Source organism: Cantharellus anzutake (assembly GCF_015039405.1).
Source record: "Cantharellus anzutake strain C23 chromosome Unknown EI90scaffold_92, whole genome shotgun sequence".
NCBI lineage: Eukaryota > Fungi > Basidiomycota > Agaricomycetes > Cantharellales > Hydnaceae > Cantharellus > Cantharellus anzutake.
The window spans coordinates 219,853-246,785 of record NW_024067042.1 but is presented as its reverse complement, the minus strand read 5'-3'; the positions used below and the strand labels follow the sequence as shown (position 1 = coordinate 246,785).

The 26,933-nt window shown below is 53.7% G+C and overlaps 1 protein-coding gene across 1 annotated transcript; it reads right to left on the bottom strand.

The window, feature by feature from the left end:
- Positions 1–24,868: 24,868 nt before the first annotated feature.
- On the bottom strand, positions 24,869–26,165 carry EI90DRAFT_3082498 (uncharacterized protein). Its single transcript, XM_039062013.1, has 3 exons — positions 25,428–26,165; positions 24,961–25,328; positions 24,869–24,888 (listed from the first exon to the last, which is right to left on the bottom strand). Exons 1-2 carry the CDS (start codon positions 26,074–26,076, stop codon positions 24,961–24,963), a joined length of 1,017 nt encoding a protein of 338 aa, XP_038909979.1. The 5' UTR covers positions 26,077–26,165; the 3' UTR covers positions 24,869–24,888.
- Between the last annotated feature and the right edge of the window lie 768 nt (positions 26,166–26,933).

Below are 26,933 nucleotides of genomic sequence, written 5' to 3'. Positions count from 1 at the left end.
TCTGTGGACAAGGTCATCCAAGAGTTTGAGATCCTCGGCCCCACCTCGTGGCTAGGAGACGTAGGGCTAGTAGACCACTTCGAACAGGCGATCAACTCCTGACTCTGAGAAAGCATCTACCGCCTCCACCCCATGCCGACTACCTGGGCCAAGTGAAAATGCGAGGCCACCCTCCTTGACAACCAGTGGCGATGCTTCCAGGCAACCCAACCCTGCTTCCCCCCAGCCAGGCCCCAGCTCCCACCTGTGAGATTCCCACTCCCTACCACCCTCCCACAAGCCTGCCCAGCCCCTGCACCACCGCACCCCCAACCTGCTGCTGCACCGCTGCCTCCTGCACCACACCCTGTGGCGGGAGGAGGGCCGCAACCTATGGACCTCGACCGCTCGAGGATAGACCAAAGACGAGGTGGCCTCTGCTACAATTGCAACGCACCGGGGCACATCGTGCAGGACTGCCTGCAGCCAAAAACCCGCTGAGCCAGGTGGATGCACCCAGAGGACCTCAGGGCACTCATGGAGGGGCTGAGGAGGCAATTGGTGGATGAACCAGGGACAGAGACAGATGGAGGAGAAGGGCAAGAGGTAGGAGCCCAAGAGGATTTTCAGGAAGGCGACCGGTGAGGGACACGTCCTGGCCGCCTGTAGGCGATAGTACTAGCTCGTGTAGATACCGTGATGTGCCTAAACCAGCGCCGAGGTCCAAATTCCACCAAGTCATCGCCAAGAAAAAGAGGAAAACTGTGTCCTCGAACAGTAAGGACAGAGAAACACCAAGCGCAGCACCGGAAGTAGTGGTCCCGCCACCCGCCATCTACGTACTGTCCAAGCAACCCCCCAGATCCCTCAACCTAGCTGTAAAGCTGACTACCCTGACCTCCCTTGCCACTGTCTCTGCGTCCGCCCTCCTAGACTTGGGGGCCACTGGGAACTTTGTAAGCCCCGAGTTTGTCAGAAAACACCGGCTTGAGACGATCCCGCTCCCCCAACCCATCCCCATCCGCAATGTCGATGGCACCCCAAATGAGAATGGGGCCATAACCGAGGAACTAGAGGCACTCCTGACGTTTGGATGGCACATGGAGCGGGCCCGCTTTGCTGTCGCAAACCTCGGGCGACAGTCCCTCATCATCGGACACTCATGGTTGCTGCACCACAACCCAGAGGTAGACTGGATGTGGCAGAAGGTCAGTATGTCCCGCTGCCCATCCTCCTGCCGGTCGGTGCAAGGACATGCTGACTTGGACCCCACAGTGGAACCTGGGGACGGGATTTACGCTGCCATCATCCCTCCAGGGTGGGGACATGAACTGAGAGCAACCATGACACCATCTCAGCGGATGGCCCAGGAAGCCCGTGAACCAGAAGTGGAACCCATGCCATTTGAGGCACTAGTCCCAGAACAGTACCAGGACTTCCAGGATGTGTTCTCGAAAGAGGCCTTCGACCAGCTGCCCCCCAGAAGCCCTGGGACCACGCGATAGACCTGGTGCTGGATGCCAAACTCCCAAGAGGGAGGACCTTCCCCCTGTCACGACCAGAACAGAAGGAGCTGGACGAGTTCCTGTGTGAAAACCTGTGGAATGGGTGCATATGTGTCAGGGTTCAGCACCCTGCCTTAGGGTGCCCCGGACTCCCCACCTACTTTACCCCCTTTTATTCTTTGACTGTTGCCTTGTTGTTGCCTTTGTGTGTTGTGTACACGCACGCACACGGGATAGCGTGGGAACTTTCTGAGCGAGCAGCTTGCCCAGAATGTTCCCACGGGCCACAGCCACAGTTCTGGGCAAGCAACTCGCCCAGAACATTCCCACGCTTACTGGGCACTGCCACCTGGATGTTCCCTCCGGGTCACACTACACAACTCTAGGAGCTGTATAGTTGTGGGCATGTGACCCATTCCTTTATATAGCAACCATGCGGGGAGATGAGACCTTTACCCTTCTTCTCATCTCATGCCCTGCATAGTGTGAGGACAGGTTAGATGGGGGTTGAGGTCAGGGAGCCTCCGAGTCTGAGGCCGGGCCCTGACAATATGAGCATCCAAATCCCCGATGGGAGCCCCAGTCTTCTTTGTCAAGAAGAAGGATGGATCTTTGCACCTAGTCCAGGACTACCGAAAGCTCAACGAGATCACGGTCAAAAACTCATACCCCCTCCCACTCATTTCGGACGTTCTCGCACACCTCCGAAACGCTAAGTACTTCTTGGCGCTAGACCTGCGCTGGGGATTTAACAACGTCCGCATCAAAGACAGCGATGAGTGGAAGGCAGCGTTTTCGACCAACTGGGGATTATTTGAGCCTACTGTCATGTTCTTCGGCTTGTGTAACTCCCCGGCGATGTTCCAAACAATGATGAACGACATTCTCCAAGGCTTCATTGACCGAGAGGTCGTCATCTGCTACATGGATGACATATTGATCTTCACTGCCACCCAGGAAGAACACCGGAAGGTCGTCTGAGAGGTCCTGGAGACGTTGCCGAAGCAGAGGCTCTTCTTGAAGCCGGAAAAGTGCAAGTTTGAGCAGAAGCGGATCAAGTACCTCGGCCTTGTCATCTCCGAGGGAAGTGTTGCGATGGACCCCATGAAAGTCCACGGTGTCCTTGACTGGCCAACCCCAACCAAGGTCAAGGAAGTACAGTCCTTCTTGGGGTTTGTCAACTTCTATCGCCGGTTCATCAAAGACTTTTCCAAGACAGCCCGCCCCCTCCACATGCTGACCCGCAAAACCAAGTCATGGACCTGGGGACCTGATGAAAACTGCACTTTCCAGGCCCTCAAAGACACCGTCACCTCCGCCCCAGTCCTCGCCTTCCCCACTGATACGGGCCGCTTCAAACTCGAGTGCGATGCCTCTAACTTCGTGACCGGCGTGGTCCTATCCCAGCTCCAGACAGACGGAGAGTTCCACCCCGTAGCTTTCATGTCCAAGAGTTTTACGGACGTGGAGCGTAACTATGAGGTGTATGACAAGGAGATGCTCGCGATTGTATGCGCCCTCGAGGGGTGGCGGTGCAAGAGGGCTTGCGGCTCTCTATGCCAACTAAGCTCGTGGGGCCAAACTCTCCAAAATCCTACTTTCTTGACTAAACTTTGCTATGCTCGATCTTTAACTCCACGGTGGGTTCTCCGGGATTCCGCAAGGTCCGGGCTTGTCAGAATCGGGATTCTTGTCAGAGTCGGAATACTGTCAGAGATCTGGGATGCTGTCAGAGACTGGGAATATTGTTGGAGTCTGGCAGACTGTCAGAAGACAGATAGACGACGGATTGGGTTCTGTCTGAGTTGAGGTCGGAGGTGATGCAGAGGTCTGTTGGAGCGCGCGCGCGATATGCGGGCGGAAATATGCGGTGCGTCCGGAAGTGCTGTTCAAGGTTAGCAGAGTGGGATCGCGGCCTCAGCGACTCAGGTGGAGCGCTGTGCCCTGAGCTTGACGTTTGGGGGAGATCCCGTATTTACGGATTGACACTCACAGCGGACTTCAAACAAGACTTGCGGGCGGAGCGGACCTATAGGAGGAGCGCAGGCTCCGCGAGCACGGACTCAGAGGGGGGGAAGCCCCCTTTGCAGAAGGAGAGACTCAGACCAGACAGGGGGGTACTCTAGTTGATTTCAGACGGGGGTCCCCGAAAGTATTTACAAGGTATATAAATAGGCAAGAGGGAATATAGAAAGGCCGGTCAGTCTGGCACGGTCCGGCGCGGAGATAAGCGGGGATTGTCAAACTAAATAAGGACAAGAGCCCGGGAACTGGAAACGAGGAACAGATCAATAAACAATAAGTGGCAAGGGTTATTGATGAATAACTGAATGAGATCAATAACCTAGTGCCAATAAAGAGGGGATCAAATGCCGATATTGGCAGGGAAGCAAACAATAAATGGCACTCGGCAAGGAATGAATGATAAGCTGCCAAGTGACAAATGGCCAGAGGAAAAGCGGAGGTCAGCGCGCGGCGCCGATACAAGTCCGCAAATAAGCGGGGTCGGTGCGGTGCCGACACAAGTCCGCAAACAGAAGTTGATCTGCCAGCACTGTCACATAAGGACAGCATGAAGGCCAACAGAGGTACAGAGGTGTTGACCTGACCAGAGGTGTCAAGGGCAACCAGAAGTGGCCAGAAGGTGCAGAGATGGGCAGAGGGTGCGGAATGCACGGAAGCAGGGCATGGCTGTGACCACATAGCGGGAAGCGATGAGTGTGGTTCGGATGGAGACAAGGCAGGCATGACTGAATGCCGGGAGCGCCAAGGGCTCAGGAACTGGAGGTAAGGTTGGAATACCGGCAGGGTCTAGGTTCTGATTACTGGCCAAGTCTCACGCAGTAAGGCAGGGGGCCAGACATGGGGTTGGGGGCTGGTTAGGATGGGTTTCAGGTTGGCGGATTCGCCTATTGGCATTGGTTCGCCGCTGACGGAGCCCCGGGATTTGTCGGTCGTGACAGGGCTCAGTGTCCACTACTCACTCGTTGTGAGCTAGATCACTGCCCTTATTCCTACTGTTGGAATTCCACACACTCACACCCTCTCTAGCGCATCCAAGCACCTTAGAGAAAATGGGGGAGGGGAGAACTTCTATTCCAGAATCCGGTATGTACAGGATATAAGGAACAATTATTTTTAGAATAATTGATGGGAAATATTGGTACCATATGGCACCTGCATACCTTATTAGGCGAAATAATAAAAGAAAGGGTAACAGTAACAATAAAAGAATATCAATCAATATCTGAAATGATGGCAAAATATGAAAATAAAAGAAAATAAGCGATATCTCAACGGATTTACGGAATTAAGAGCCGAAATTGGAAATGTGACTGAATAGAACTATTATGCAGCCAATGAGCATTTTTACCAATTTATTAGACGCCGTGGGAATGAGTGAGGCTGGAATTCTGGGTTGCCACTTGAGATTCCCATGCCTGCACATGCTCGTGACCTGCTGTGCCTAACTTCCCCAACACGGAACTCCGTCAAATCTCCACTGATTGGGACGTTCTTGGTATCGTCAGAATCGTACGAATTAGCACTATCTTTAGATACCAATTCCATACCGAGTCGTCGCATGAATGAAAGGTGGTTTTCTAATCATGGAAACGGGTATCCAAGCCGGTGCTGCGCATGGGCAATTATCCCGCCTACAGCGGCATTTCCTACAAGGAGTGGAGGAGAAAGTCGAAGTCTACTCTGACCACTGCAACCTAGGGTACTTCCACACCACGCAACGACTGAATTGCCGCCAAGTGCAGTGGTCACTCTTCCTCTCCCAATTCCACTTCACCCTCATCCACCGCCCAGGGAAACTCATGGGGAAACCCGATGTGCTCTCACGCCGTGCTGACCACCCGAAAGGCAAGGACGACAACGATGGGTTGACTCTCCTCCAACCCGCCTGGTTTGAGGCCCATGCAGCGGAGGCGGTCATTGTCAAAAACCCGGGTTGGAAGGGGGTAAATGCATGAGTCCGAATGCAGGCAGGGCTCAACTAGAGGGGGTCTGAGGGCTCCGGTGGTGAACCGAAGCTTCTCAGGGAGCCCGGTTCTGCTGGATGGTACAAGAGGCTCTAAGAAGGACACAGCCTCAGCGACTCGGAGGGAGCGCTGTGCCTCCGTTACGTCTCAGTTAGTCCTTGTATTTCTTATGTCTGAGGTGTCTTGTAGAACAGGAAAGGGAATCACTCAGAGGGACTTTGGGTGGCATTTTAGTCGAGATTAGAACTGAGGAACTACAGGTTCTAATCTACGGGTATTTATAAAGGAGAATGGGGAGGACTTTAGTCAAAGTCCGAAATGACAAATGGGACAACACCAAAAGGTCCCGAATGATATCTAAAACGGGGAACCGAGGTGTTGGGCCAAGGAGGGCAGAGTTGGAGGCCGGAAAATGAATGGGGAAGACAAATGGGTAAAGGGGGTTAGCCGACTGAATGGTAGTAAAAAAGGTAGTCGTGCTAAGAATGGAAGGTGACTAATAAGTGATAACGTGAGGGAGATCACCGAAGGATGCAGGTAGCTCCGAAAGCGGAGTTGCGTATCCGAAGGATGTTAGGTGACTCAAATAAATGAAATGGGTGGAGGAATGGTTTAAGGGCATGTCACGGGATATCGGAGGTCCGTCGGGATATCGGAGCAAATCCGGGGTCTCCGAATGTATCAACTCGGGACCGAGCTTCCGGGATGGGGTGGCCAAGGTTCAGTGTGCCGCAACCAGACCAGAGCTGAGACAGTCAGGAGGGAAGGTGACTTGGGGAGTGGGGAGGCATGGTGTAGGGGATGGTGAAGTTGTTAGGAAGGTGTGGTGTGGTGGGAGTGCGCAGGGTTGGGATTCCAGGATATGACAGTTATGGTGGAAGGCGAAGGGGTGACCATCCTCAAGAGGATCAGCAGGGCAAAGGACCTGGATGAGAAGGTGGTAAAGGTGATGCGGGAACTGGGAGAGGGCACGCTGAGGTCAGATGAGTGGGAGAAACAAGGAGAGCTGGTTCTGTACAGAGGAAAAGTATACGTCCTGAAAGACCTGCAACTCTGCCATGACCTGGTGTGCCTGTACCATGATGTGCACGCAATGGGGCATCCAGGGCAGTGGAAGACCCTGGAGCTCGTCTCCCACGACTACTGGTGGCCATGGATGGCAGAGTATGTTGGGCGGTACGTACGCGGATGCGACACCTGCAACCGTGTCAAATCCTTCCCCTCTCGTAAAGTAGGAAAGCTCATCCCGAACAAGATCCCTGCCCGCCACTGGCAAGTAATCTCAGTAGACATGATTGGAGAACTCCCTGAGTCCAAGGGCTACAATGCCATCCTGGTCGTAGTGGACCGCCTATCCAAACGCATCCACGCAATTCCAACGGTGACAATGGTGGACTCAGCAGGGATCGCGCAGCTTTTCCTCGAACACGTCTGGAAGCACCATGGTCTCCCTGAAGAGATCCTCAGCGACAGAGGGAGCGCATTTGTGTCGCGATTCTCGAAAGAACTTGCGGACCTCCTCGGCATCAAACTCACCCCCTCAATGCCCTACCACCCCCAGACAGATGGGCAGACGGAGAGAGTAAACCAAGAGGTAGAGGCTTACCTCCAGGTATTTGTCAACCATCGCCAAGACGACTGGGCGGACTGGCTCTCGCTAGCGGAGTTCGCCTATAACAACCGCATCCACTCCTCCACCTGCCAAACCCCTTTCGAGCTCGACACTGGCCAACACCCTAGGATGGGGACAGAGCCCACATGCACATCCGAAGTAGAAGCTGCTGATGCCTTCTCATCGAGGATGATGAAGATGCAAGAAGAGGCGAAGGCGGCGCTAGAGCATGCGGCGGACGAGATGGCCCACTACTATGACTGGAACTGTGAGGCGGCCCCTACATACCAAGAAGGCAACCAGGTCTGGCTCAGCACCCAGAATTACATGACAGACCGCCCAACCAAGAAGCTGGACCATAAATGGACCAGCCCCTTCACGATTATTAAAGTCGTCTCCCCCACCGCTGTCAAACTCCAGCTCACTGCCCGACAAAGAGGGATCCACCCAGTCGTATCTGTAACAAACATCAGACCGCACCGCCCTGACGAGATCGCAGAACGCCCTGCCAACCCCCGCCCAGGCCCAGACCTCGTGGATGGAGAAGAGGAGTACAAAGTGGAGAAAATCCTGGACTCTAAGTGGCTACACTGAAAACTCCAGTACCTGGTAAAGTATACAGGCTGGCCACACTCAGAAAACCAATGGCTCATGCCCGACGACCTAACCCACGCCTCAGACCTAGTCGAGGAGTTCCACCGGACGCACCCACATGCCCCAGGGAGAGAAAGAGAGAACTGCCCAGCCGCTTCGAGGCGAAGCGGCTTAAGAGGGGGTGATGTCAGGGCGCACCCCACCTGACCCCACGCCGCACCGCCCTACTCCACTCCCCCGCTATCACTCCCTGTTTCTTCTTTCCCCTTTTCCTTCTTTCTTTCTATTTCTGTTCCATGGTCGACTTCCCCTTCTCTATGTATTACTACACACCTAACCCCACTCCCCCGATCGCTGCACCCACCGCACACATTCCCGCTCACAGAGCAGCACACCTCCAGGATCTCCCATGGAGATGAGTGCGGCTATGTGCAGGGATGACGTGGCTCCTCCCTGTTAGAACGTGCGGATTCGGACGACTCCGGAATGGAATCGGAGACTTAGCATGGAAGGACCTTGGCCTCAGCGACTCAGGCGGAGCACTGTGCCATTGCTGGTTGTCCTGGGGGTCCCTAATTTCGGATCTAGCAGAGGAAAAGTCTCTTGGGGGGAATTCAGGTCGATTTCAGACTGAGGTTACAAGTTACTATGTACATTGTATATAAGGAGGGGTCCGGAATCAAAAGGAGTGAGGGTAGGACGAAAGGAGACAAAGGGAGATGGAAAGAGGAACAACACCGAGGGTCAAGGGTTTGACTCAATGGTGTTTCTTAAAGGAGGAATGAAGGGCCAAGGCCCAAGGAGGAAGGAAGGAGGTTGGGAGTGGGGAATGGCTAGCTGACTGAATAGAAAGGAAGCAGCAGCCCAAATAGGAATGAGGGAGAATAGCGGAATTGAATAGGACAATGCAATAGTTGCAAGGTCCAACATAAGTCCGGAAAGTCCGAACTCGGAAGTTAAACTCCGGAATATTGGCAAACATAATTAAATGGAATGAGCTAACCAATACAATGGGTATAAGCGGAGGTGGGGTCAAAGTCCGAGGTCGGAGCTAAGACCGGAGGTTCCGGAGACAGAGATGTGAACGAGATTCCAGAGCGGAGGTCCGGAGTCAGGAGCATAGGTTTTGCGTACTCGTCTGGAAGGTGTCGAGGTTGGGGTCAGACCCGGAATGTTCCGGAGTTGGACCCAAGGTGGTGTCCAAGCCAGAGGTGGGGTAACCTCTTGGGAGTCGGCAAGGAGGAGGTGACGGAAGGGAAGTAGGACTCTGGAAGTCAGGTTCGGAGTTCCAGGAGCCCGGAGCGGAGGTCAGGGTTGTATGGATATGACACTCCCACATGACCCCAACCGCATGTATATAATAGCACCTGGGGTGGGAACAGAAGAAGCAGCCTTCTTCTCAACTTCCCACTTCAGACTAAGTGGTCAGGGACGCTCACCCCATAACAGGACCACCGCTATGCATAGCCGACATCTGTCCCATCGGGTCCCTCGCACCGGGACCTCACCGCTTTTGGAGCTGTCCCTGACAAAGTGATACAAAGATGTGTATTTTACAGTGTGTGTAAGCAGTTAACCGGAAGTTATTGCTTACCCACGTGACTATATGTATCTTGTAATTACATATGGCTCAGGGTTTGGGGCTATTGCCCTGACATCCATCCCCACACTCCTCACCAACCCCTGCCCTCCTTCCTCCCCCTGCCCTTTCCCTTTCCTTCCTTTCTCCTCCTTTCTCTCTGCTCTCTTCTCTCTTCTCTCTTCTTTCCTTATTACATGGATGACTTTCCTAGTATCAATGTACCATTGACCCAGCTGCAGTGCAACATGCCCAGACCTGGACACACTGGGTGACTGTCATATCCGTGCATACCCGACCCCAACCCGACTTCCGGACCTCCACCCTCTTCACCTCCGGAGTCATAACCTACCGCTGCCGTTCCAATACTCACCTTCAGTCTTGGCAACACACCCCTCCTCTTACCTCTCCGTCCGCTCCGATACTCATCTCGGACCGAACATCGCCTCACTCGCCACCCTTCCTACTACTCTGCTCCCCCTCACAACACCTCCACCCTCCCGTCATCCCCCTACGCTTCCCCCATCCGCTCCGATCCTCACCTTCGGACCTGACTACTCTCCTTTCCGCCACTCCTTCTCCCCTCTCTCCTCCCTCCGTTACTCCTCCGCCACCCTTCCGCCAAGTTACGACCTTCCACCGCTGTTCCGTACTTCGCACTCGGACACCGTTCGTACCTTACTCCGAGCCTCCGTCATAGTCCCTACCTCGGACTTTGACTCCACCTCGGTCTTAGTCCATTGCATTGGTGACCTCATACTACGTAAACACCATTGCCAATATTCCTCGGACTTCCAACCCCGCCTCCGTAACCTCCGTAAGCTCCGCAACCCCCGAGCTTCGCGGACCGCCTTTGGCACTCTCGCCGCCTGTAATGTATTTCCCTTCATCCCTATTTGGACTACTGCTTCTTTCTATTCTAGCCAGTTAGTCATCACCCCCACTTCCCCTCATCCTCCTGCCCCTCTGGGCCTCGCCCTCTCTACCTCCTTTCGGACGTATCACAGGTCTTGCCCTATGACCTTCGGTACCGCTCCGTTCCCTCTACCCTTTGTTCCCGTTCGGACGTCTTCGTTCCGATTCGGTCACCCTTTGTTCTCCTTGTGCTTTTGCCCCTTCTTTATATATATCGGCACTTGTACATACTCATCTTGATTTCAGTCCGAAATCGACCTGAAATGCCCCCTAGAGACTTCCTGCTCACCTACTGTGAAATTAAGGACCAAATGGACAAACAGCAATGGCACAGCGCTCCGCTTGAGTCGCTGAGGCCAAGGTCCCTCCATGCTAAGTCTCCGATTCCACTCCGGAGTCGTCCGTTTCCGCCCCCTTCTAACAGTGACCTCCCACACACTGGATGCTCCTGGGATCTCTTGCAGAGATACCCAGATGGATGTGGCTGTGCGTATAGATGATGTGGTGCCTCCCACGTTGCCTTAACCACATGTATATAAACACAGCCTAAGTGGGAACACTTCCCACTTTAGCCTAAGTGGCCAGGGATGCTTGTCTGCACCGGGCCCTCAGCCCTGGGTGATACACCTGGACACTCTCAACCCCAGGTCAGTCCCTGACAGCTGCTTGCTCTGTGGGCTTGGCTTGCTCAGCATTGATTTCTTTGATTTCCTCATCAACATTAACTGGTGGATTGGCAGGTACCTCCTCCTGTGGCACTGGCTCAGTGTCAGGGCATACACCCTGACCTGGCCCATACCTGCATCACCCACACTCACACCTGCACCCATGCCCACACCTGGCCATTGCACCTCCCATGCATGCCCTGTGCTGGACACTTTGTGTGGCCAGATGCAGCCCCAGGCCTCAGGTCTCATGTGACTTCTGGATATCTCTGGAAGTTTTCAATATATTGTGGCCACTGTGGGAAGATGAGAAGTTAACTTCCTTCTCATCTCTGACCCACAGTAGATTGTGCCCCGGATAGGGCTGGTTACACCTGAGGCTGTGGACCATAGGGGAGGGTCATGGGGACCCAGGAGTCGTCCCCTGACACTCAGGTGCTGGGTTGGGCACTGACTCAAATGGGGTCTGGGCCATTACCTTGGCCTCATTGCCCAATGAATTGCTGTCAACTTCGCTCAGCATTCGTTCCCAGTGGTATCAACAGCATTTCACTGGTGTTGAGGACTGTAGGTCTGCCCAGTCTGCCATGAAACTCTCAAACAGGGGTTCGTCTGACTCTTCCCTATCAAACAATATGTGGGAGCTATACAGTGACATGGCAGGACCAGCCACTGGAGGGCAGGTCTGGGAATGGGTCATAAGTTTTTGGGACATGGTATTATTCATCAAGAACGAGAGGAGTTCGAAAATATTGTCACAGGTTGTGTCAGGGGCATTGTAACCAGGCCCAAGGAGCACTCAGGTCTGACAAGAACGTTGGGGACTGTCAGGGCTCGGTCCTCGATCAGGGACAGCCCGACCTCAGTCCTAGGTGTGTGCGGTGTTCCGGGTGGTTGGGCGCTAGACCCTGTCCTCAGCTCCTCAAACTCACTGAAGGGACTAAGCAGGGATTGAGTTGAGAAGAAGGGTAAGTTTCCCTATTCCCTGCTTGGCTACTATAAAAAGGAAGTGTACTGTACAGTTCATAACGTGACTCCGGGTAGAAGCCGAGCATGTTCCCGCGACTCGGAAAAGGTGTCACATGGGTTAAGGCGAGCAACTCGCCTTAACCCACGTGATTTTTCCTGCGGGCCCACATGCAGGCTGAAGTTGTGAGAGGTATGTAGGGATGGGGAGGTCTGGGGAGTGGGGGAAGTCTGGGAAGGTGGTTCTGGGGTGTGGTTGGGTGCCCTGACAGCGGGGTCAGGGGCCAATCCCTGACAGGGACTAGTGCTGGGATAGGGTCGGTGATGGGGGGTGGCAATGTGCCATGGTCCTGGTGCTGTGTCAGGGGACGACCCCCAGGTCCCCATGACCCCTCTCTATGTGTCAGGGACATGTCTGGGGTTGAGGGCATCAGCAAACCTGGATGCGGAGGCCTGAGAGCTCATAGAGCTCATAGAGCTCTCAGAGCTCTCAGAGCTTCAGTACTTTGAAATTGCAGGTCCCCTTCTCTGAGAGCTCCAAAAAGTAGTCAAAGCTCTGAGAGCTCATAGAGCTATATTTGCACACAGGGGACTATTATCTATATGAGCTGAGTGTTTAATTTACCTGATATCAAAATTAAAATTGACTATGGCATCATGTGACTAGCCATAGCCAACTCCCTACCATACAAGGGACTGAACAAACTCAGCTTCACTTTCAGCACCAATGCAGCACCAGACACCAAGGGTATGTAGCCCAATCAATATATAGACCAAATTTAGGGATATAAATGCAGTTAATCTGAAATTACTTAGGGAAAATGCGGGAAAATGAGTGGGGGGGAAATGGGGGGGAAGTGGGGGGGAAATGGGGGGGAAATGGGGGGGAAATGGGGGGGAAAATGAGGGGAAAATTGAGGGGGGGAATGGGGGGAATTGGGGGGGAATTGGGAGGGGGAATGAGGGAAAAATTAAAGGGGGAAATGGGGGGAAAATGAGGGGGGAAATGGGGAAATTTGGAGGGGGGGATGAGGGGGGAAATGAGGGGGAAAATGAGGGGAAAATGGAGGGGGGGAATGGGGTGACATTTGGAGGGGGAAATGAGGGGGGGAATGGGGTGAAATTTGGAGGGGGGAATGAGGGGGGAATGAGGGGGGAAAATGGGGGAGGAAATGGAGGGGGGAAATGGGGGGGAATGAGGGGAAATTTGGAGGGGAGGATGGGGGGGAATGGGGGGAAAATTGAGGAGGGAATTGAGGGGAAAATTGAGGGGGGAATGGGGGGGGAATGAGGGGAAATTTGAAGGGAAATTGGGAGGGAATGGGGGGGGGGGAATGAGGGGAAATTTGGAGGGGGGAATGGGGGAGAAATGGGGGGAAATTGAGGTGGGAATTGAGGGGAAAATCGAAGGGGGGGATGGGGGGAAATTGAGGGGGGGGATGAAGGGGAAAATGGGAGGAAAATGAGGGGGAACTGGGGGGTTTCTAAAAACTTGAAAAAAAGTCAGGGAAAATTAAGGAAAATTCAGAAAATGGGGGACTTTCTAAAAAAGGAGAATGTCCAAAAAATCAGGGGGAAAATCAGAAATTTTGGGATAAGTTAGGGAGAGATATTTCAGGAAATTAGGAATAATTGGAAAAAAAATTAATTCACTTTTTTGATAATTCAATGTGCATTGGAAAGTGCCAAAGTGGGGCAATGTAGCAATGTATGTTTCAGTGTTAGAAAAGTCTCCCACCATGTTTTGGTGAGTGTCAGGGCACAGCCCCTCACTATTCCACAATCCCACATGCATGCAGACCCATGGGAAAGTTCTGGGTAAGTTACTCACCCAGAAACCATCACAGCCACAACTGTGGGAACTTTCTGGGTGAGCAGCTCGTTCCCACGGGGGGGTGCCATTTATGGGGAGTCAACAAAGAGCTGAAAACTGTATAGTTCCTGGCTCCCATTTGTAGAGGAGGTTGAGAAGGTTTAGCCCCCTCAGTGAGTTTGAGGATCTCGGACTGGGACTAGATACCCCAGTGTCAGGGCATGCCCTGACACGCCCCGCCCGACCCCCGCTCCGCCTCCCCGCTCCGCACCGCCTCTCCCTCCTCTCCTTCTCCCTTTCTCCTGTTCTCCTTTCCTCTTTCCTTTCTTTCTCCCTTTCTCTTACATGGACCACCTTTCCCTCTGCTCAATGTATCATCGGCGCACACGCCCATCCCCCCTCCTGTATCTTACATCCCTACACCGCCGCCGCCGCACTCGCCTTGCACCCTCAGCAGGCCCTCTTGGGATCTTCCGCGGAAGCACCCGGAGAGCCGTGGCTGTGTGCAAGGGTGATGTGGCGCACCCCATGTGATCATTCCCGCATGTATATAATAACAGCTGAAGTGGGAACTGAAGAAGTAGCCTTCTTCTCACATTTCCACTTCAGACTAAGTGGTCGGGGACGCTCACCCCGCGACGGGATCGCTGCTACGCATAGCCGCTATCCGTCCCACCGAGTCCCGCATGCCGGGACCTCGCCGCTTTCGGAGCTGTCCCTGACAGCAGAAGAAGGCTTCAACCTCATCTCCCCCGCCTCTCCCGCTATGGTGACTGAAGAGCAGTACGATGAACTGCTGTCCCGATTCCAGGAGCTCCAGGCCATCGTAGAGAGCCAAGCTCAAAACCAGCCCCCAGCCACGCCTGCACCGGCGCCGGTTCCCGCACCCACACCCGCACCCGCCCCCAGAGCCAAACCGCCTAAAGTCGCCCCCCCCCCACTGCCTTCTCTGGAGCAGCCGAAGACCTTGACCGCTTCAAGGCCGAGTGCGGGATATATTTCCATGTCTGAGTGGCGGAATTCCCCAACGCCCTCTCTCAAATCCTCTTTGTCCTGTCCTATATGAAGGGAGGGACTGCGGGGGTGTGGGCAACGCAGCGCACCATCGCGTTACTAACGACGGGCTCTCCCCAGCTCACCATGGACGAGTTCAACACGGAACTCGACGCCATGTTCCAAGACCCGAACCGCGAAGCCACAGCCAGACAGAAGCTGGCCACTCTGCGGCAGGGCAGCGACTCCGTGGATAAGATCATCCAGGAGTTCGAAATCCTCAGACCCGCCTCACAGCTAGGAGACGTGGGGCTAGTAGATCGCTTCGAACAGGCGATCAACTCCCGGCTCCGCGAGAGCATTTACCGCCTCCGCCCCATGCCGACAACCTGGGCTGAGTGGAAACGCGAGGCCACCCTCCTCGACAACCAGTGGCGGCGTTTCCAGGCTACGCAACCCCACTTAGCCCCCGCCAGGCCCCCACTCTTACCCCCAAGACCCCCACTCCCTACCACTCTCCCGCAGCCGCGCCCCCTACCTGCCACCGCCGCACCCCAGCCCCCCACGCCCCGCCCCGCAGCAGGAGGAGGGCCACAACCCATGGATCTCGACCGCTCGAGGATCGACCAGAGGTGGAACAGGCTGTGTTACAACTGTGACGCACCAGGGCACATCGCGCGAGATTGCCTGCAACCGAAAACCCGCCGAGCCAGACGGATGCACCCCGAAGACCTCAGGGCACTCATGGAGGGGCTGAGGAGACAGCTGGTAGACGAACCAGAGACAGAGGGAGAAAGGCAGGAGGCAGAGGCCCAAGAGGATTTTCAGGACGGCGACCAGTGAGGGACGCGCCCCGGCCGCCTGAAGGCGATAGTACTAGCTCGTGTAGATACCGTGAGGCGCCTAACCCAGCGCCGATATCTAAATTCCACCGAGTCATCACCAAGAAGAAGAGAAAAAACGCGTCCCCGACCAACAAGGGCAAAGAAACCCCAGAAACGGCATCAGAAGTAGCGGTCCCGTCACCCGCTATCTATGTGCTGTCCAAACAGCCCCCCAGATCCCTCAACCTCGCCGTGAAGCTAACCACCTTAATGTCCCTCACCAGCATCTCCGTGTCGGCGCTCCTGGATTCCGGAGCCACAGGGAACTTTGTGAGCCCCGAGTTTGTCAGAAAACACGGGCTCGAGACGACCCCACTTCCCCAGCCCATCCCTGTCCGCAATGTCGACGGAACCCCGAATGAGAACGGAGCCATAACTGAGGAGCTAGAGGCCCTCTTGACATTCGGGCGACACACGGAGCGGGCCCGCTTCGCTGTCGCAAACCTTGGGAGGCAGTCCCTCATCATAGGACACTCGTGGCTGCTGCACCACAACCCGGAAGTGGACTGGGCACGACAAAGAGTCACCATGTCCCGCTGCCCAACATCCTGCCAGTCGATACAAGCGCGAGCCGACTCAGACCCCACGATAGAGCCTGGAGATGGGATCTACACCGCTATCATCCCCCCGGGGTGGGGACATGAGCTAAGAGCGACCACGACCCCATCGCAGCGGATGGCCCAGGAGGCCCACGAGCCGGAGGCAGAACCCGCACAGTTTGAGGCACTGGTGCCAGAGCAGTACCAGGACTTCCGGGATGTATTCTCGAAGGAGGCTTTCGACCAGCTGCCTCCGCGGAAGCCCTGGGACCACGCGATAGACCTGACACCAGAGGCCAAACTCCCGAGAGGGAGGACCTTCCCCCTGTCGAGGCCAGAACAGAAGGAACTGGATGAGTTCCTCCACGAAAACCTGCGGAACGGACGCATACGGCCATCCAAGTCCCCGATGGGGGCACCAGTCTTCTTCATCAAGAAGAAGGACGGGTCGTTGCGCCTGGTCCAGGACTATCGCAAGCTCAATGAGATCACGGTGAAGAACTCATATCCCCTCCCCCTCATCTCGGACGTCCTCGTGCGCCTCCGAAACGCCAAGTACTTCTCAGCGCTAGACCTCCGCTGGGGGTTCAACAACGTCCGCATTAAGGATGGCGATGAATGGAAAGCGGCATTCTCGACCAACCGAGGGCTGTTCGAGCCTACGGTCATGTTCTTCAGCCTATGCAACTCCCCGGCAACGTTCCAGACCATGATGAACGACATACTCCGAGACTTCATTGACCGGGAGGTTGTCATCTGTTACATGGATGACATCCTGATCTTCACCGCTACCCTGGAAGAACACCGGAGGGTCGTCTGCAAGGTTTTGGAAACGCTGCGAAAAAGGAAGCTCTTCTTGAAGCCGGAGAAGTGCAAGTTCGAGCGGACCCGAATCGAATACCTCGGCCTCATCATCGCTGAGGGCAGCGTCGCGATGGATCCCATGAAGATCCGCGGAGTCCTCGACTGGCCGACCCCAACTAAGGTCAAAGAAGTACAGTCCTTCCTGGGGTTCGTCAACTTCTACCGCCGGTTCATCAAGGACTTCTCAGAGATAGCCTGCCCCCTCCACGCCTTAACCCGCAAGACGAAGACTTGGGCCTGGGGACCAGATGAGGACCGCGCATTCCGCGCCCTCAAAGACGCCGTCACCTCTGCCCCCGTCCTCGCCTTCCCCACTGACACAGGCCACTTCAAGCTTGAGTGCGACGCCTCCAACTTCGCAACCGGTGCCGTCCTCTCCCAGCTCCAGACAGACGGAGAATTCCACCCGATAGCCTTCATGTCGAAAAGCTTCACAGATGTGGAACGCAACTATGAGGTGTATGACAAGGAAATGCTTGCGATAGTGCGCGCCCTCGAGGAATGGCAGCATTTTCTGCAAGGAGCAGAGGAGAAGGTTGACGTCTACACCGACCACCGCAATCTAGGGTACTTCCGCACCGCGCAGCGCCTGAACCGGCGCCAAGCACGGTGGTCGCTCTTCCTCTCTCAGTTCCACTTTACCCTCATCCACCGCCCAGGAAAGCTCATGGGGAAACCGGACGCACTCTCATGCCGCACTGACCACCCGAGAGGTAAGGACGACAACAAGGGGCTAACACTCCTCCAACCAACCTGGTTCGAAACCCGCGCGATGGAGGCGATCTCCGCAGAAGGAGAGGATCCGTGGGGCAAAGGACCTGGATGAGAGCGTGGTGAAGGCGATGCGAGAACTCGGAGAGGGGACAGTTAGGTCAGATGAATGGGAGAAACAGGAAGAGCTAGTCCTATACAGAGGAAGGATATACGTCCCCAAGGACCCGCAGCTCCGCCACGACCTAGTGTGGCTACACCACGACACACGGGCGATGGGGCACCCAGGGCGATGGAAGACCCTGGAACTCGTCTCCCGTGACTACTGGTGGCCCCGGATGGCGGAGTACATAGGACGGTACGTGCGCGGATGCGACACCTGCAACCGTGTCAAGTCCTTCCCCTCCCGTAAGGTCGGAAAGCTCATCCCGAACAAAGTCCCCGCGCGCCGCTGGCAAGTGATATCTGTCAACATGGTAGGGGAGCTCCCCAAGTCGAAAGGATACAATGCCATCCTCGTCGTGGTAGACCACCTATCCAAGCGCATCCATGTGGTTCCTACGGTGACGATGGTAGATTCAGCGGGAATCGCACGGCTCTTCCTCGAACATGTCTGGAAACACCATGGCCTACCCGAAGAAATCCTCAGCGATAGAGGAAGCGCCTTCATCTCCTGCTTCTCAAAGGAACTTGCAGACCTCCTCGGAGTCAAGCTCACCCCCTCGACACCCTATCACCCACAGACGGACGGACAAACCGAGCGGGTAAACCAGGAGATAGAAGCCTACCTCCGAGTGTTCGTCAACCACCGCCAAGACGACTGGGTGGACTGGCTCCCGCTAGCAGAGTTCGCCTACAACAACCGTGTCCACTCCGCTACCCGCTGCACCCCCTTCGAGCTCGACACCGGGCAACACCCCAGGATGGGGACAGAGCCCACACACACGTCCGAGGTGGAAGCCGCAGATGCGTTCTCTTCAAGAATGATGAAAATGCAAGAGGAGGCGAAGGCGGCGCTGGAGCACGCGGCGGACGAGATGGCCCGCTATTATGACCGCAATCGCGGGGCAGCCCCTACATACCGAGAAGGCGACCGGGTCTGGCTTAGCACCCAGAACTACACGACTGACCGCCCGACCAAGAAGCTAGACCACAAGTGGATTGGCCCCTTCGTGATCACCAAAGTCGTCTCCCCCGCCGCCGTCAAACTCCGACTCACCGCACGACAGAAGGGGATCCACCCAGTCATGTCCGTGACGAACGTCAGACCGCACCGCCCTGATGACATCGCGGAACGCCCCCCTGACCCTTGCCCGGGCCCAGACCTCATAGATGGGGAAGAAGAGTACGAAGTCGAAAAAATTCTGGACTCCAGATGGTGGCGCCGGAAACTCTGGTACTTGGTAAAGTATACCGGCTGGCCAAACTCAGAGAACCAGTGGCTCACATGCGAAAATCTGACCCACGCCTCCGACCTAGTGGAAGACTTCCACCAGACGCACCCCCACGCCCCAGGGAGAGAAAGAGAAGACCGCCCAGCCACTTCGAGGCGAAGCGGCTTAAGGAGGGGGTGATGTCAGGGCATGCCCCGACACGCCCCACCCGACCCCCGCTCCGCCTCCCCGCTCCGCACCACCTCTCCCTCCTCTCCTTCTCCCTTTCTCCTGTTCTCCTTTCCTCTTTCCTTTCTTTCTCCCTTTCTCTTACATGGACCACCTTTCCCTCTGCTCAATGTATCATTGGCGCACACGCCCATCCCCCCTCCTGTATCTTACATCCCTACGCCGCCGCCACCGCACTCGCCTTGCACCCTCAGCAGGCCCTCTCGGGATCTTCCGCGGAAGCACCCAGAGAGCTGTGGCTGTGTGCAAGGGTGACGTGGCGCACCCCACGTGATCATTCCCGCATGTATATAATAACAGCTGAAGTGGGAACCGAAGAAGTAGCCTTCTTCTCACATTTCCACTTCAGACTAAGTGGTCGGGGACGCTCACCCCGCGACGGGATCGCCGCTACACATAGCCGCTATCCGTCCCACCGAGTCCTGCACGCTGGGACCTCGCCGCTTTCGGAGCTGTCCCTGACACCCAGCGACTAGGAGGATCCCCCTGGGCCCGTCACAGAACAAGGGCTGGGCCCTGACAGTGAGCCAAATAACCATGGCTTTTTGACCATGGGAAATTTGGTGTCAAAGGCTTGGTGTCAGAGTACAGCCTGGTTAAGTCCGGACTGCTTACACACAACTGATGACACACCTGCCCCATACCCGCACAGCCTGGTCATCATCCCTGGACTGGCACAGACATTTGTTATATTTCCTTCTGCAGAGCGGCCCCGCTTCGCCGGGTATACTGACTTTATCATTCCCTGGGTAGCGAGTGAGGAAGATAACTTTCTTCTCTCACTTCCCCTCGCTGCTCAGCTGGAATCCCTATCGCAATCCGCTTTGCCGGGTTCCCCTATTGAGACTGATCCTGTCCCCCTCAGCCTCAGCTCCAGCGAAGGCTCGAGATCCCTCGACTTAGAGTCCGAGCAGCTCGGTACCCTGACACTTGGATGATATCTGAAGAATACATCAGCTTTTTGTTTGCTTTATTTTCAATTTACTTCATTTGGAACACTTTGTTAAAACTGATTTATACCCTACATAACATGCATGGTTACATTGCCACACTTTGGTGCTTTCCAATTCACATAGAATCATCAAAATTGGTTGAGTTTTGAGCAAGAAATGAGATGAAAGATAAAGTGCAAATTTTTGAATTTCAGAGTTTTCCTCAAATTTTGTAAATAGCAATAAAAAATAAGGTGCTGATTTTAGTAAACACAAAAGGTATATGAGCTCTATGAGCCCACTGAGTTCATAGAGTTCATAGAGCTCATAGAGCTTTCAGAGCAATGACAATGGCCATTTTACACACATATATATCCATATTATCTTTGCACTACTGGTGCCAAAATAACTAAGCAGATTTCATGGAGATATGAAGACCATCCATGATTTAAAAACAAAAATAGAGTGTTTCAAGTAATGATGCTGGCCATGGAATATGCATTTCCAAAAATGTATATACATATTATCTTTGCACTTCTGCATCCTTAGGAGAATAAAATCATTCAAACATTTAATTTTCTCCACCCAATGTGTAGAGGGTGCACAGCAAAAAGACTCAATTTGCTCACAGAGCTCTGAGAGCTCCAAGAGCTCCCTACCAAGTTTGCTGATGGGGGCCCAGATGTAACACCCAGCACTGAGGCCTTTGCAGGGTGTGGAGTGGGGGTGCATACTGATGCAGGACAATGGTCCCTGGCCACTTAGACTGAAGTGGGAATAGTGAGAAGAAGGTTACTTCTTTGGTTCCCACCCCAGGTACATTTATATACATGTGGCTTGGGTCACATGAGGTCTGCCATGTCACCCTGCATACAGCTGCAGTCACCTGGGTGTCCCCATGGGGGATCCTGAGGGTGTGTGCTGGGTTGCACCATGAAGCCATCTGGGTCATCTGGGGCTAGGTGTGTCATGCACACATCATGGGTGGGTCAATAGTACATAGATATAGAGAAAGGTCATCCATGTAGATAGAAATAGAAGAAAGAATAAGAGGAAGGAAGAATAAGAAATAAAGAACAGTGATAAAGGATGAGGAATAAAGATAAGTGGGATACTGGGTGAGGGCGGGTGGAGCCAGGTTGGGTGGGTGTGCCCTGACATCACCCCCTCCTTAAGCTGCTTTGCCTTGAAGTGGCCAGGGGGTTCATCCTCTCCCTTCCTGGGGCATGGGGGTGTAATTGGTGGAACTTCTTGATCTGGTCATGGGCATGGACTAGTTGGTCTCAAGGGAGCCATTCATTTTCTGAGTTTGGCCAGCCAGCAAACTTTACTAAATACCAGAGCTTTCAGTGTAACCACTTAGAGTCCAGTATTTTCCCCACTTCATATTTCTCCTCTCCAGCTACGAGTTCTGGGCCCGGGCAGGGGTCAGGGGGTCATTCTGCAATCTTGTCCAGGCGGTGGGGTCTTATGTTTGTTGCAAGTGGGCTAGGAATCTAACCCCCTAAATGCAAGCAAATTTGTGGGGAGGGAGTCTAGGATGTCCTTAGCTTGTCCTAGGTTCAGTCTGGGTGCTAACAAAACAAAAACAATCACAAAGAATTATGTACCCCTGGTCCATCTTGGACAATCATCAGGGATTCCTTATAATACTCAAGGAGTCAAGCTTAGGGTTTTTTATCTCTCAGCGCTACAGTCTCTTTTGTAGTCAAAAGGGAGGTCCTCTTTCCATTCCTATGTGTACAGGGTGTCATATCCCAGATCTTCCACCTCCCTCTGCCCTATTCCTATATGACTCCTATGACTTCCACCAGCCCCTCCCAATCTCTCTCTGCTACCTCCAGTCGATGCCAACAGCCCTAGGACTACTTCCTTCTTTGACTCTCTCCTGCTCTGCCTCCCATCTACATCTGCATCACCTCTGGACCTCTGCTACCACACCTCCACCTCCTCAGACCCCTTGTTCAAAGGAGATGGACCTGCTTGTTGTTGGTAAACCTCAACTTGCTTATCCACCCTCCTTCTTACTTCTGGTCTCTGCACCTCCAGTACCTCCCCATTCCTACCTGACCTCCGGTCTTGATAATCTTTATTGTTTTATCATTTGATATTTTCTATAACCCTAATCTACAACTTCCGGGCTCTGGACCTTTCCGGACATCTTTCTCTGTAGTCCCCTGCTTATTCTTAGATGGTTCCAGACCTTGCCATTCAGTTGGCTTTTAAGACTCCCACTCCACAAACCTCAGAAGTAATTCGGGCTTTTCACCTAATCCTAATTTGTCCTGTGGATTCTTTTCTATTTACTTCCCCTTCCCCTTGGTAACCTTTGTTTACCTTCGGATCCAAATTGTTCTACTATATGTACACATGTACCCCTCCAGTAAAATAGTTCCCCCAGTTATAATATAAACAGTCTTCAGCCCTCAAATCCAAAACCTCTTCCAGGACGTCTATCGCATCCCACTTGTCTGCTTCTCTACCCTGAACCAAGAGCTGAGTACAGGCACATCTAAAGATGCCTTGGTATAAAACCCAAAAAGAATCACATGACGAACGATTGACCCTCGCTAACGCCTCCATCGTTAAGTAGTGAGGGGGGGCCTCCAGCCCCTTCCTGCTGGTGGCCTTGGTTCCTCCATCACCAGCTCCCCCAACAAATTGGGGACAACAAGAATGTAATGGGTGCAGCACTCTGTTCCGAGTTGCTGAAGCCGAGTCCCTTCAACACCCTGTCACCCTTGGAGCTCCACTGTCAGAGACTGGGAATATTGTCGGAGTCGGAAGTACTGTCAGAGTCGGAGCACTGTCAGAAGGTGGATAGAAGGCAGATTGGGTTCTGTCTGAGTTGAGGTTGGAGGTGATGCAGAGGTCTGTTGGAGCACACATGTGGATATGCAGGCGGAAATATGCGGTGCATCCAGAAGTGCTGTTCAAGTGGGATCGCAGCCTCAGCGACTCAGGTGGAGCGCTGTGCCCTGAGCTTGACGTTTGGGGGAGATCCCATATTTACGGATTGACACTCACAGCGGACTTCAAACAAGACTTGCGGGCAGAGTGGACCTGTAGGAGGAGCGTGGACTTGTCAGGGTTCAGCACCCTGCCCTAGGGTGCCCCAGACTCCCCAACCAATCCCTTCCTTCCATTCCTTCATTGTTGCCTTGTTGTTGCCTTTCTGTGTTGTGTATCCGCGCGCATGGGATAGCGTGGGAACTTTCTGAGCGAGCAGCTTGCCCAGAATGTTCCCACGGGTCACAGCCACAGTTCTGGGCAAGCAACTCGCCCAGAACATTCCCACGCTTGGCACTGCCACCTGGATGTTCCCTCCGGGTCACACTACACAACTCTAAGAGCTGTATAGTTGTGGGCATGTGACCCATTCCTTTATATAGCAACCATGCGGGGAGATGAGACCTTTACCCTTCTTCTCATCTCATGCCCCACATAGGCAAGTGTATATATTATCTTTCCTTTTACTATACATCTCATGCCCCGCATAGTGTGAGGACAGGTTAGATGGGGGTTGAGGTCAGGGAGCCTCCGAGTCTGAGGCCGGGCCCTGACAGGACTCCGCGAGCATGGACTCAGAGGGGGGAAGCCCCCTTTGCAGAAGGAGAGACTCAGACCAGACAGGGAGGGTACTCTAGTTGATTTCAGACTGAGGTCCCTGAAAGTATTTACAAGGTATAAGTAGATAAGAGAAATCAAAAGAGGGACCGGTCAGTCTGGTGCGGAAATAAGTGGAAATGAGCAGGGACTTGTCAAACTAAACCAAGGACAAGAACCTGGGAAATGGGAGGCAAGGAATGAATAAAGTCAAAGTGGATCAAGTACCAATATTGACAGATTAAATGAATGAATAGGAAAGTGCAATAGCACACAGATCAAATGCCAATATTGGGGTGAACATAATAGGCACTGTTGATGTGGCAGCCCGACGCCACACAAGGACAAAGGGGAGGTGGAGCTGCAGGCAAAGCGTTGCCGTGTGGCAAACCCTTAGTCGCACAAAGCGCCGGAGGTGCTAGTTTCACCTTTGTTATCCGCTTTGTTGTATAGTTAGATAGACATAAAAGAGCGAGGATTACCTGAGTGCGATGCTCAACCATGTTTGACATCGCGCTCTAGGTAAGTCCTCAACCTTATAGATTGTACATAGTTTACATCTTGCCTAACATAAAAACCACGTTTGACATCGCACTCTAGACACTGTGCTCTAGTCTTCCTCCCGCTGATTTACAGGCACTCGGCAAGGAATGAATGTTATGTTGCCAAGTGACAAAAATGGCCAGAGGACAAAAGCGGAGGTCAGTGCGCGGTGTAATGGGTCTATCCAACTAGACTCACGACAGGAAAGAGGGGGATAAGGATCTCACTGAGGGTCAGGTCAATGGTGGTATATTGGTCCTCTAGAGTGTGGTGTTGATAACTCTCTACCAAACTGTACAGTGGGTCACGGAAGAGTCCGATAGACAAAATAGGAAAGAATATCACATGACAATAAGAAAATGGGAACATCGGCCTCTGGACATCGGAAATGGAATCAGAAAAATAAGGAAAAATAGGAAAGTGTGTAAGGAGTGTGAGGGGATATAGGCTACATGTGATGGATGTGAGGTGCTTGCTGAGGGTAGTAGAATCGCGGGATTTGGCTCATTTATGGTACACCGGCAAATCCCCGTGACATACAGGCCTAGCTCTTAATCGTGGTCCCTCACGATATCCTCCAATCATCCTAACAGATTGCCTAAAGGTCGTTGCCACATCAGATGATCATGCATCGGTCTCCTGGTCACGACTAGTCAACTAGGACACTTGGATCTATGGGAGCATCCTTTGGACTCATCGTCATCGCCGTCGTCGCCTCTTCTAGGTCGCAGGGAAGCTTGTCCAGCAGCGCTGCTGAAGTAGGTCTCAGCCCTTCGGGCATGTGGCACCGACACTTCGGTTCTAAGCCCAGCCGAGGCTTGGAGTGGCTCATACATGCGCTCGAGCGATAGGGAGGCCTGGACTCTTTATCTGTGACCTCTCGGCTCGCTGATGGCATCTTGTCTAAAACACGCCTGCGATCTTTGTCAACCATTCCAGGCCACAAAACCTGTTTCAGGGCGCCAACTTGGCTGCTGATGTCTCGATCCGATCTGTTCTGACTATCCTGGACTTCATCTGGCATCATTGCCTCGCCAGCTGAATTTATAGGCACAGGTATGGTCGCGCTCGCCAAGTCTCCGAGTCCAGATCCGACATCCAGCAACTTCGCATCACCTCGATCTCTGCTTTCTGAGGCATCTGTCACCTCTTGGAGAACCAACGGTCGTATAGGAGGATTAGGAACAACAGTATGTTTTGTTTTCACTCCCATCGCTGACTCGTGTGGGCCGTCACTGATTTCACTCACTTCGGCACAAAACTCCGTACTCGACATGCAAACGACTCCCGACTCGACCCCGGACTCCCAGGTTCGAGTTGGACGCTTGTCGTTCACGGCAATCTCACGATCCAAGGCCGGAACTCGCGTGGCCTCAACAGCTCCCTCATCTGGAACTTCGCTAATGAGCTCGTCGCTGAGGCCAGGAGGCCTCAGCTCTTTGACCTCGTGCTCTCGTGCCCATGGAATCTCAATATGCATGTTCGGTCTTCCTGGATGAAGATCCTTTGACTGGCAGCAAAACTCTAATGCGTGGTCAACACTCGCGTCTCCGACCTTCAAAGCCATCATGTATTCAACATAGTCTGTAATCGCGCTTGGATCGAGGCCGTGAGGCCTAAGCTCTTTAAACTCGACGTCTGGCTCGCTTAACTCGGATGCCATGTCTGTGGTCTCTCTGACAACTACAGTATCTCCTTGAACGATGGGAGAGCGCTCTAGCATTTCTAGCGGGCGTGGTTCAACCTGGAACTCGGCCACTGACATGTAATCGACCACTTGAGTCAATTCGGACTCGCATGCTCGGGCCCCCGCACTCTGATTCATGCTTGAGACCTTGTCTGGGTCTTTCTCGGGTGGGCGTTCATATCCATCGTCAATCGCATCAGAGGAACAAGCATGCTCCAGCGCTTTCTTGCTGGGATCATTGCTGGCGGCACATTTCGCATTTGTCATAATGTAACCACGATGTATGATAGCACAGTGATCAATCAAACCATGAACTTGTTTTTCGTGTGGCACAAAGGTGGGAACGGCTTCGTGTAAGATAATGAGTCTGGCGCGCTCAGCCTGAGGCACATCAGCATCAACTGCGGTGTCGTCGGATTCATATCCAGAATCCCAAGTGAAATCTTCGGTTGAGTCAGTGATTTTGAACACATCCCTGAAGTACTCTGTGTCGTAGTAAGGCACTTCAGACTCGTCACAACTATGCACCAGACTTTCATCGCGATCGAGAGTAACAGTGGTATGCCCTTCACTGGCATGCTGTTCAACTAATCGGCATGTCTTGGGACTTCCTTCATTGTGAACAGTCTCGGCTAACCCATGGGGGAACTCGTCACCATAGCGCGCGGGACTCAATGCTTCCACATCCGAAATTTCGACTTCTTCTCTGCCCAAATCGTTGAACTCAATATCGCGCATGCGGGGCAACTCTAAGACGCTGGCTGGCCCATTCGACTCGATTTTCGGTAACTCTATCACTCGTTCTGGGACAGGCTCGGCCTTAAACGCAAGGTTTGGCTCAGCTTCCTGTTCTTGCATCGCTCCGGTCCCTGTGCACGCTAGACCATTTGGGAGCTCAAAATCGACGACTGCTACAGTCGGGTCGACTGCCTGGG

Excerpts from the sequence above, each read along its gene's own strand:
- EI90DRAFT_3082498 (XM_039062013.1), bottom strand. The coding sequence starts at position 26,076 with ATGTCAGTGGCCGAGTTCCAGGTTGAACCACGCCCGCTAGAAATGCTA. Across the intron at positions 25,329-25,427 it reads CTCAGAAAGCAGAGATCGAG|ATGAAGTCCAGGATAGTCAG; the intron begins GTGATGCGAAGT and ends CAATGATGCCAG.